Source organism: Ornithorhynchus anatinus, chromosome 4, assembly GCF_004115215.2.
Source record: "Ornithorhynchus anatinus isolate Pmale09 chromosome 4, mOrnAna1.pri.v4, whole genome shotgun sequence".
Classification (NCBI taxonomy): Eukaryota; Metazoa; Chordata; class Mammalia; order Monotremata; family Ornithorhynchidae; genus Ornithorhynchus; species Ornithorhynchus anatinus.
In genome coordinates, this window is record NC_041731.1 from 54,758,297 (window position 1) to 54,770,424 (window position 12,128).

The 12,128-nt window shown below is 43.5% G+C and overlaps 1 protein-coding gene and 1 non-coding gene across 2 annotated transcripts in view; one reads left to right on the plus strand and one right to left on the minus strand.

The window, feature by feature from the left end:
* Positions 1 to 12,128, plus strand: part of NECAB1 (N-terminal EF-hand calcium binding protein 1) — a 155,839-nt gene that overhangs the window by 104,863 nt on the left and 38,848 nt on the right. Inside the window, exons 6-7 of the mRNA XM_029063658.2 lie at positions 2,809 to 2,945; positions 11,333 to 11,454. Coding sequence (XP_028919491.1) covers positions 2,809 to 2,945; positions 11,333 to 11,454 — 259 coding nt within the window. The remainder of the gene's footprint in view (positions 1 to 2,808; positions 2,946 to 11,332; positions 11,455 to 12,128) is intronic.
* Positions 9,492 to 9,632, minus strand: LOC114811666. Its single transcript, XR_003759362.1, has one exon. It is a non-coding gene; the product is annotated as a small nucleolar RNA SNORA7 (small nucleolar RNA).

The window sequence follows — 12,128 nt, forward strand, 5'->3', positions numbered from 1 at the left end:
TTCCCTGAAGGTAAAATATTAACAAGATATGTAAAACATTTTATTCTAATGTTAGTAGTCTTAAGGAAATTATCTGGCCTTGTACACCTAACTGGAGTTGATGTTTAAAGACTTTCTACAATGTCAATCTTGAGTTCTCTCAAGACTTTAAGCTCACTGTGGGCAGTGTATGTGTCTACCAACTCTATTGTATTCTCCCAAGTGCTTAGTACAGTGCTCTGCGCACAGTAAGCATTCAATAAATACAATAGAATGAATGAATTAAATACCATCAATTGATTGACATCAGAATCACTGAATTTTAATTGAACAGCTAAATTGATTTCTAGGATTATATAAATACTTATATAATCTAGTCTATTTCTCATGGTTATTATTAGTAAATACTGTAATTATGAATTTTTTTCCTTGCAAAACATCTTTGCAAAGCACACTGCACATGATAATTAATTTGCACAAATTATCCAGGCAGTCCCATATCCCCTTGAGGCAGATGAGGAAATTGCCTGCATCATTTGCGCCTGCCGAGAATAGTTTTTAGAAGTGACATTTTCTTGCTGGAATTCAACCCTATCTTACAAGAAGCAGTGATTAAGAAAGAAATGTCCTTTCCCTTCTTATCACGATGTCCTCCAAGGTGCCTATGGTCAAGAAATGGTATTTCTTTCATCATTCAGAAGTCCAGTGAAATGACATGGCAGGAGACAAGTCTGGTGGTAAATGAAAGTCAAAGTTCCTTTCTCCCTAAATATTTAAGTTTGGGAACTTGATGTAATTATAAGAAAGGTGGTAGTTAGGCTTCTGTAGAACAGAGGAAAGCACTTCTTCATCAATCAAGTAGAATTTGTGCAGCCCAAAATAGCTATAGCTTTTAGAAGGGTTTGAATGGATTTGTTCAAGTTCGATAATAAGTTCGTAATACGCTAATAGAGAGAAATGTAGAAGTTTTATAAGGGTTTAAATGGGTTTGTTCTTGTTCAATAATAACTTCATAATAGGCTAGTAGAGAGAAAGGTAGAAAGGTAGGGGTGTTAAAAAAGAAATCCATATCCCTTAGCATGGATGTCAAGGCAGACAAACTTCACACTGATCCAACAGGAACTCTTGTGCCTCTGAAGGAGCTAGAACCTTGTATGGAGTCATGGAGGATCTAGGTTCTAATTCCAGATCCCCACTTTTTTGCTGTGTGTGATGCTGGGTAAGTCAGGTAGCTTCACTGTGCCTCAGATAAGTAAAATCAGACCGGGATCCTCATGTGAGACATGGACTGTGTCAACCTGATTATCGTCTACTCCAGCGCTTAATTGAGAGCCTGATACATAGTAAGCAATGAACAACTACCACTTAAAAAAACCCCAAAAACAAAAGGCAAAAAAGCATATTAGATGGACCATTTGTTTTGACGTAGTCATGACAGTGTTATGTACTGCTATGTTAAGTCCATTCTGAGCTCTGTGATAGGCAAATGAAGGTTTCCGGTGGCCAGGGGAGGTGGCTGAAATAATAGTAGCTCATTCATCAGTCAAGAAAGAGGTATCTGGAGGGCTTTCTACTGTGGCGAGAATCTGGGTGACTGAAATGGGTGAATGTACACTTTTGAGGGTGTAGTGGTTTCCTGTTGTCCAAGAAAAGGGGTCATTGTATGTCTAGGCCCATACAAAACCTAACATGTAAGGTCAAGTTTGAAAGGCCTCTTTTTCAAATGATTTCCTAAAAAATTAGGAGCTCACCTAATCTGTTCTCTTCCACAGCACTTACGTACATATCTTCAAACTCTGTTGCTTCCTACCTGTAATTTATTTTATTGTTTGTCTCCCCAGTGAGACTGTAAGCTTCTCTAAGGCAGAAATTTGTTACTGTCTGTCACTGCTTTTCTACTCTCCCAAGCATTTGGTACAGTACTCTGAATAGAGGAAATGCTCAATAAATATGATTTTTTTGATAAGGCTGTTCATCACACAGAGATGAAGCCTGACACTAGGCATAATCATGTGTACAAAAGGAGGAAATAAAGCAATCAGCAATAAAAAAAAAATTGAAAAATCAATAAACCAGTCAAACTCTGCATTTTTTTTTGTATTTGTTAAGGGCTTACTATGTGCAGAGTACCGTTCTAAGCGCTGGGGTAGATACAGGGTAATCAGGTTGTCCCACGTGAGGCTCACGGTCTTAATCCCCATTTTACAGATGAGGGAACTGAGGTCCAGAGAAGTTAAGTGACTTGCCCAGAGTCACACAGCTGACAAGTGGCAGAACTGACATTTTGATTTGTGAGAGTGAAACCCCCTAATAATAGGACATATTTTCATCAGGTAGTAATAATAATTTTGTTATTACTATACTCACTACTATGTAATAACATCTATTACTATATACTATAATATTAGTATAGTATTACTATATTACTATGCTTACTTATTGCTTACTATGTGCCAAGCATAGCACTAAGCACTGGGCCAGATACAAGATAATCAGTTTTCTAAGGGGCTCACTGTCTAAGTAGAAGAGAGAGCAGATATGGACTCCCCATTTTGCAGATGAGGGAACTGAGGCACAGAGAAATTAAGTGACTTGCCCAAGGTCATCTAATAAATAGCAGAGCTGGGATTAAAACCCAGATCTTCTGATTCCCAGGCCCATGCTCTTTCCACTAGGCAAAACTGCTTCTCAGGTGTGTCCATTCAGGTGGACTTAATACTCAAAACTGTCATGTTAATTGTTTTTTTTTAATGACCTCTTTTTTCCTTTCCATTAGATATTTCTTCTAGAATTCCACTGGATTTCACAACCTCTCTTGTGTTATTTTAGGACTACCAAGAGGCTTCTAACTTGGAACAGTTTGTGACTCGATTTTTATTAAAGGAGACTTTGAATCAACTTCAGTCACTGCAGAACTCCCTGGAGTGTGCCATGGAAACCACCGAGGAGCAAACCCGTCAGGAAAGGCAAGCAAAAGATCCTCAGGATATGCGTTCGTGGCCTCATGTGTTCCAGGAAGGCCAGGGAAGGGACATAGTGCCCTAGGTAGAAAGATTCTGATTAAAATCAAGACTAGGAAGTTAAAAGCTAAATCTGGTGATCTGGATCAGATTACTTACCGTGCTCTTGTTCTGAGGAACCCATTCAGAATTTACAGTCAGTGTTCTTCAAAGGTGCAAATTTAGTGCAAGCTTGATTAAATTATTTAAGAAAAATGCAAGCGTTTCATGATAAGAGAAAATTAAGGGATCATAATTATATCAGGGGGATCTGCACCGAGGCAAAGTGGGGCTTCAACTGAAGAGAAAAAAATGAATTATTAAATGTGAACCAAACGTGTGCTCTGTACCCAATTTTCCCGGCCCTTACTCTGTCTTCAGTCGTCTTCTTTGCCTTTCTTTCTGTCACTGGCCTGCCACTCTCTCCTCAAGGCATATCCTGTCCCTGCTGCCTCTTTAGCCAGAATTTTTTCCCACGGGGCTGGCTTCAGGCTCTTAGTCCCCTTGTCCTCCTGCCACCCTGACTCCCTCCTTCTTCTTCCCCAGAGCACTCAATGGTGACCAAGAAAGAGCATGGCTTAGTGGAAAGAGCATGGGCTTGGGAGTCGGAGCACCTGGGTTCTAATACAGGTTCTACCACTTTTCTGCTGTGTGGCCTGGGCAAGTCAACCTCTCTGTTCCTCAGTTACCTCATCTGTAAAATGGTGAGGTGGTGGATGGGCAAGCACTGGAGATTTTTTGAGGAGGTGGGGTGACATGTCCTGAAGGTTTTGTAGAAAGATGATCTGGGCAGCGGAGTGAAGTATAGACTGGAGTGGGGAGAGAAAGGAGGTTGGGAGGTTGGGAGGTCAGCAAGGATCTACATCTCCTCCCTAGTTCTCTCCCCCTCCCTCCAGGTTCGTATCTCCTCCTGCCTCCAGGACGTCTCCACCTGGATGTCTGCCCGCCACCTAAAACTCAACATGCCTAAAACTGAGCTCTTTATCTTCCCTCCCAAACCCTGTCCTCTCCCTAACTTCCCTATCACTGTGGACAGCACTACCATCCTTCCAGTCTCACAAGCCTGCAACTTTGGTGTCGTCCTTGACTCAGCTCTGTCATTCACCCCACACATCCAATCCGTCACCAACACCTGCCGGTCTCACCTTCACAATATTGCCAAGATCCGCCCTTTCTTCTCCATCCAAATGACTACCATGCTGGGTCAAGCTCTTATAATATCCCGACTGGATTACTGTGTCAGCCTCCTCTCAGATCTCCCTTCCTCCTGTCTCTCCCCACTCCAGTCTATTCTTCATTCCGCTGCCCAGATCATCTTCCTACAGAAACGCTCTGGGCATATCACTCCCCCTCCTCAAAAACCTCCAGTGATTGCCTATCGACCTCCACACGAAACAAAAATTCCTCACTACTGGCTTCAAAGCTCTCCATCACCTTGCCCCCTCCTACCTCACCTCCCTTCTCTCATTCTACTGCCCACCCTGTACACTCCGCTCCCCTGCTGCTCACCTCCTCACGGTCCCCCGTTCACGCCCGTCCCGCCGTCGACCCCTGGCCCACGTCCTACCGCTGTCCTGGAATGCCCTCCTCCTCACATCTGCCAAACTAACTCTCTTCCCCTCTTCAAAGCCCTACTGAGAGCTCACCTCCTCCAGGAGGCCTTCCCAGACTGAGCCCCCCTTTCCCTCTGCTCTCCTCTCCTCCCCCTCCCACCCTCTGCACTTCTCCCTTCCCCTCCCTTCAGCATTGTGCTCATTTGTATATATTAATTACCCTATTTATTTTGTTAATGAGGTGTAGTTCTCCTTGATTCTATTTATCCTGATGATGTTGTCTTGTTTTATTTTGTTTTGCTTTGCTGTCTGTCTCCCCCATTTAGACTGTGAGCCTGTCATTGGGCAGGGATTGTCTCTATCTGTTGCCGAATTGTACATTCCAATCGCTTAGTACAGTGCTCTGCACATGATAAGTGTTCAATGAATACTATTGAATGAATGAATGAATATATCGCCATCACTGTAGACAGCACCATCATCCTCCCTTTCTCTCAAGCCCATAAACCTTGACACTGTATTCCTCATAGCTCATTCAATCCACATATTCAATCTGTCACCAGTTCATGTCAGTTCTACCTTCACAGCATGGCTAATGTTCACCCTTTCATCTACATCCAAACTACTACTCTGCTGATCCAAGCACTTATATTACTTATTATAATTCAGTCATCAGCCTCCTTGCTGTCCTCCCTGCCTCCTGTCTCTCTCCTCTCCAGTCTATGCTTTGCTCTGCTGTCCAGATCATTTTTTTTAAAAAGACTTCAGTCCACATCTCCCCGCTCCTCAAGAACCTCCAATGGTTGCCCATCCACCTCTGCATCAAACAGAAACTCCTTACCATCGGCTTTAAAACACTCATTCAGATCACCCCATCCTATCTTACCTCGCTGATTTCCTACTACAACCCAGCCCCGTATACTTTGCTCCTCTAACATGAGCCTAATCACCGTACCTGGATCTCAACTATTTCACTGCTGCTCCCCTGCCCGCGTCTTCCCTCGGGCCTGGAACTCCCTCCCCCTTCATAATAATTATAGTATTTGTTAAGCGCTTACTATGTGTTCGGCACTGTACTAAGCACTGAGGTGGATGCAAGCAACTTGGGTTGGACACAGTCTCAATCCCCATTTTACAATTGAGGTAACTGAGGCAGAGAGAAGTGAAGTGACTTGCCCAAGGTCACACAGCAGACAAGTGGCAGGTCGGAATTAGAACCCATGACCTTCTAACTCCCAGGCCCTCCCTTGTTCTATCCACTACATCATGCCCAGAGTTATTAAATTCATATCTCCTTAAAGAGGCCCTTCCCGACTAAGCCCTCATTTTCCCCTACTCTCACTTCCTTTTGCATTATCCTCGCACTTGGATTTATGCCTTCTAAGCTCTTGATATTCACTCCACCCTGAGCACCCTCAGTACAGATCCATGATTTATTTTAATTCATTCAATAATATTTATTGAGCACTTACTGTGTGCAGAGCACTGTACTAGGCGCTTGGAAAGTACGATTCAGTAACAGATACAATCCCTACCCAACAATGGGCTCACAGTATAGAAGGGGGAGACAGAGTAAACAAAACAAACAAAACAAGCACATGTCTGTCTCCCCCTTCAGACTGTTAGCTCTTTGTAGACAGGGAACCTGTCTACCAATTCTTTTGTATTATACTCTTCCAAGCTCTTAATAACAGTGCTCTGCCCACAATAAACACTCATTACATACTATTGATTAATTGACTGGTGATACTTTAAAGGTCTAACTCTTCTGAGAATCATTTTCCTGGAAAGGGGAGGGAACAGTTGATTTTCAACCGAGTAGTTTGGACTTTGAGTAATTTTCTTTTTCTCTAATTTACACTGATAACCTCAGGAGGCTGGAACGCTAGCTGTGCAACCCCTTTCAGCTGTTGGTTAGATTATTCCATCAGTGTGTGTGGAGAATACTGGTCTCAGCCAGAATTGATCATTTATTTGAGGCTTCTTGGGAACCTGGAATTTTGGGACACAACATGCTGAGAGTAGGAATGCCATATGTATATTTATTAGTCCATTTATGTGCTTGAATTTGTGGTGTCAGGTTCTCGGTGGAAATTAGAATACAGTTTGACCCCAGGAGAAAATTAATCTCCAGCATGTGTAGAAGTTTTACTTTTTCAGACATGAAATTCTTTTTCTCAGTAGCCTTCCACAGAGAGCAAAAAGAAACAAGTCACCCCTTTGATTTTCAACAGGCAACAGCAAAGGGCCTGTGGAGTGTAATACCACCAAGGTGTCAGGAATATTGAAACATTATTTCACCAAAGACTGATGAATTGCAGGGTGGGGACAGAAATAAGGGGAAAGCATGGGGGTTCTGGGGTTGGGGGGACACTGGAAATGTTATTTTAGGATTTTTTTTTAATTTTAAAAATCTGTTGCTGCCCTCTGCTTTTAATTTATTTTGGAGTCTATCTCCCTCTCTAGATTGTAAGCTCTTCAAAGGCATCGATTATCACTACTTAAGAAATATGAGAAGCAGTTTGGCTTAATGGAAATAACACAGGCCTGGGAGTCAGGGGACCTAGATTCGAATCCCACCTGTACCTTGCCTGCTGTGTGATCTTGGGCATGTGACTTGCTTTCTCGGGGCCTGATTTCCTCATCCATAAAATGGGATTCAGTATCCAATTCTCCCTCCCTCTTAGACTATGAGTCTCAAGTGGGACAGGGACTGTCTCTTACCCAATTATCTTGAGTCTACCTGGTACTGTACAGACTGATTGGCACATTGTAAAAACTTAACAAATAACACTACGATCATGGTTATGGTTTTGTTTATGAATAAGCAGTACAATTCAAAGCATAATAATGGTTAGAGGCAGTACAGCAGACAATTGAGAGATAATTTGGAACTTCTAGGGCCCCTGAAGAAAGCAGTAACAGGAGCCCTCTTCAAAGCCCTACTGAGAGCTCACCTCCTCCAGGAGGCCTTCCCAGACTGAGCCCTCCCTTTCCCTCTGCTCCTCCTCCCCTCCCCATTGCCCCTACTTCCTCCCTCTGCTCTACCCCCTTACCCTCCCCACGGCACTTGTATATATTTGTACGTATTTATTGCTCTATTTTATTAATGATGTACATTTACCTATGGTTCTTTTTATCTATTTTGATGGTAGTGATGCCTGTCTACTTGTGTTGTGGCCTGTCTCCCCCTTCTAGACTGTGTTCCCGTTGTTGGGTAGGGATTGTCTCTATCTGTTGCTGAAATGTGCTTCTCAAGTGCTTAGTACAGTGCTCTGCACACAGTAAGCACTCAATAAATACGATTGAATGAATGAATGAAAGAAATAAGGTTCTTTCCTCAGCTCTCAAGCTTTGAGGGGTGAAAGAGCTATTTTTTTTGGTCATCTCTTCTGCTTCCTGCTACTGCTGCTGCAGCATTCCATTTTATCAGAGAGAAATTTTAATTTCAGTGAGAAATTTTGTTGGTATGGGATGGGGCTGAGTGGGAAGGGAGGAGGGAGCTGTTGGGGAGAATGCAAAAGCAGTACTTTAAGTGAAACTTTGAGGCAGTGGTGCAGTTTCTGAAAAAAGTCTGAAAACCCAAGGCCTATTGCATACACATTCTTAAAGCAGGAACAAATAATAGTGATAGTGTCCCTGCATGTTGGTGCAGAATTTCACTATGGAGCCTCTTGTCTTATTTCGTCGAGTCGTCTCCGACCCTTAGCCACACCACAGGCACATTTCTCCCACAATACCCTACCTCCATCTGCAGTCGTTCTGGTAGTGTATCCATAGACTTTTCTGGGTAAAAATATGGAAGTGGTTTACCATTGCCTTCTTCCGCTCTGTAAACACACATGGCGTAGTGGAAAGAACATTGGCCTGGGAGTCAGAAGGTCATAGGTTCTAATCCTGGTTCTGCCGGTCGTACTCCTCCCTTTTCTCTCTCCACTGCCCACCCCCTACACTTGGCTCCTCTGCCGCTCACCTCCTCACCGTCCCCCGTTCTCACCTATCCTGCCGTCGACCCCTGGCCCACGTCCTCCCGCTGTCCTGAAATGCCCTCCCTCCTCACCTCCACCAAACTAACTCTCTTCAAAGCCCTTCTGAGAGTTCACCTCCTCCAGGAAGCCTTCCCAGACTGCGCCCCCCCTTTCCCTCTGCTCCTCCTCCCCTCCCCCCTTCCCCTCTCCTCAGCACTGTGCTTATTTGCATATATTATTTATTACCCTATTTATTTTGTTAATGAGGTGTATAGCTGCATGATTCTATTTATCTTGATGATGTCTTGTTTTGTCCTGTTTTGCTTTGCTGTCTGTCTCCCTGGTTTAGACTGTGAGCCCATGTTTGGGCAGAGATTGTCTCTATCTGTTGCCTAATTGTACATTCCAAGCACTTAGTACAGTGCTCTGCACATAGAAAGCGTTCAATAAATACTGTTAAATGAATCTTGGACAAGTCATTTTACTTCTCTGGGCCTCAGTCACCTTATCTGTAAAATGGAGATTGAGACTGTGAGCCCCCTGTGGGAGTGGGACAGTGTCCAAACCGATTTGCTTGTACCCACCCCAGGGCTTAGTACAGTGCCTGACACATAGTAAGCACTTTAACAGATACTACAATTTTTATTATTAGTGATAATAATAATAATGATGGCCTTTGTTAAACACTTACTATGTGCCAAGCACTGTTCTAAGTGCTGGAGTAGATACAAGGTAATCAGGTTGTCCCACATGGAGCTCACACTTTTAATCCCCATTTTCAGATGAGATAACTGAGGCACAGAGACATTAAGTGACTTGCTCAGGGTCACACAGCAGACAAGTGGTGGAGGCAGGATTAGTACCCATGTCCTCTGACTCCCAAGCCAGCACTCTTTCCACTAAGCCACACTGCTTCTAATACTATTATTAAACCTGAATCTCCACCCTCGACTCTCTCCCATGCTGCTGCTGCCCAGCGCGGGTGAGTTTTGACTTGTAGCAGACTGCCTTCCACTCGCTAGCCACTGGCCAAGCTAGGAATGGAATGGGTAGGCCTCTTGCTTCACTCTCCCTCCCGTAGTCAATACTGGCAGAGTACTGGAAATTCTCCAGGTGTGATCCTGAGGGAGGAGAGCTTCTATATGGTCATTATTTAGAAAATAGATATCCATGACCATCAACTAATTGAATTTCATTATTATATTCTCAAAAATCTGTCTTCAAACTGGAAGTAATTCTAACCTGAAACTGAAATTTGGAGAAGCAGTGTGGGTCAGTGGAAAGAGCATGGGCTTGGGAGTCAGAGGTCATGGATTCTAATCCCGGCTCTGCTGCTTGTCAGCTGTGTGACCTTGGACGAGTCACTTCAAGTCTCTGTGCCTCAGTTATCTCATTTGTAAAATGGAGATTAAGACTGTGAGCCTCACATGAGACAACCTGATTACCTGTATCTACCCCAGTGCTTAGAACAGTGCTCTGTACATAGTAAGCGCTTAACAAATACCAACGTTATTATTAGTATTATTAACATAAATCCCTTACTTGTCATTGGTTTCTCCAAGCATCTTCTCTTATACCTTTCTGTTACTTTAATTGAGTTTGAAAGTGATCTTCCTCTTCAGCTTTCAAGCAATCCTGGAATTGGTCGTTTGGTTCCCCAGAGAAGATACTGTCAGTTACTATGCCTGGGGCAAACTTCTAAATAGCAATTCTCCCTACACTGATTGTCAACGGGACTGGAGCTGCCAGTCAGCATCAGTGTTACAGACAGGCAAATATAGTCTGATTTTTTCAGAGCCCACCCCTCCCTACAAGCAGTAAAGTTACCCTCCCACCTCCAAACACCCTTCCGTAGGTAGTCACCCCAAGGGGATTTCACTGCTCCTCTCTCCAGGCAAGACAGTCTTTCAGGCAGTCTCTTCTGCTTGCTGCTACTGCTCCAGCAACAGTGCATTTCACCAGAGAGAAATCTTAATTGCAGCCAGCATTTGTGTTGGTGTGGGACTGGAAGGGGAGGGAGGAGAGAATGCGATAGGGGGTGAAGGCAGTCTTCAGGTGAAATTTTGAAGCAGCAGTGGGGGTTAAAATAGTGGGACCATCACCCACAGAAGTGACACTTCTTAACTATCCCCTCTAGACTGTAACCTAGCTGTGGGCAGGGAATGTGTCTACCAACTCATAATGCTGTACTGAGCGCTCCTAACCACTAAGTACTGTGCTTTGCACACAGTAAGTGCTAAATAAATGTGATTGGATGGTTGATTGATGATTGATATCTCCTCCCTGGATACCAGAATCAGTGTCTCCTAGGCTTCATTAATAATAATAATAATAATAATGTTGGTCTTTGTTAAACACTTACTACGTGTAGAGCATTGTTCTAAGCGCTGGGGTAGATACAGGGTAATCAAGTTGTCCCAAGTGGGGCTCACAGTCTTAATCCCCATTTTACAGATGAAGTAACTGAGGCACAGAGAAATTAAGTGACTTGCCCACAGTCACACGGCTGACAAGTGGCAGAGTCTGGATTCGAACCCATGAACTCTGACTCCCAATCCCTGGCTCTTTCAATTAAGCCACGCTGCTTCTCTAAGGGTAGGGGTGATTTAAGCAGTGGATGCCCTCAAGTGCCAAGTAGTTCTTCTCTTTAAGTCCTGCCCGGCTTCCCACCAGCCATGAAATGGCTGAGTATCCAGGGCTGCCATGCTGTTGATAGTTGTAGCCCAAGGCTAGAAAATGTCTGAAAAGTTGGTTGGCCCGAGAGTGTTCCCCGAACAAGGCACGTAAAACCATGGCATGCAAAAAATCAACTTCTGCCTTTGTTTGATTCAAGGCAAGGGCCACCCAAGCCAGAGGTCCTGTCCATTCCGTGGGCTGGAAAGCGTTGGAATCGCAGAATCCAGAGGAACAACAGCTTATCCCCGAGCAGTCCTCAATTCAGTGCTGGCGGCCCAGGTGACTCATTCTTCAGCTCTTCCCTTCTTATTTTTTTAAGTGGTACTTAATGACAATGACTTTTGTAATTGTTTGCCAGAAAATGCAGAGCATTTCTTCACCTGATTGAGGGCGTTTATTACCACTGAAGCATATCAAGGTCATAAGTGCAGTTCAAGAGGTCTTTGATTCTCTTTCTGACTAGATGGAAAACCCAGCTGAGTGAGGAGGAGTGAAATGTAAAATGGATTTCTGCATCTTTTACTTTTTTCAGAGAACATTTACTTTTACAAGTCCATTAGAGATGTTCAAATTTCAAGTTTGAAAATTCAGATTTCTTTGAAGACCTTTTTTGATAATGCAGATCTATCACTTAAGGATGAGACTAAATTTACAGTCTAAAATTGCTTGTTAAAAGAGTAAAGATTCCCCAGAGGGTATTGCAAATTCAACAGAACCCTGCACATACAATGAATTTACCCAGTCAAAATAATCCCAGAAGGTGAATTTTGTGGATGTTTCGTTGGAAACCCAAATGACTTGGATTCCCTTTCATTTTTCTTTTTATCCCTCCTAATAATGCAGTTCTGAGATCTGCTCCATGGCCTCTCGTGGACCCTCTGGTTGTTTGGACTCCAAACTCCATGTTCCCCAAAGCACAAGACTTATGTTTTTTCATGATTTTCAAAGAGCAG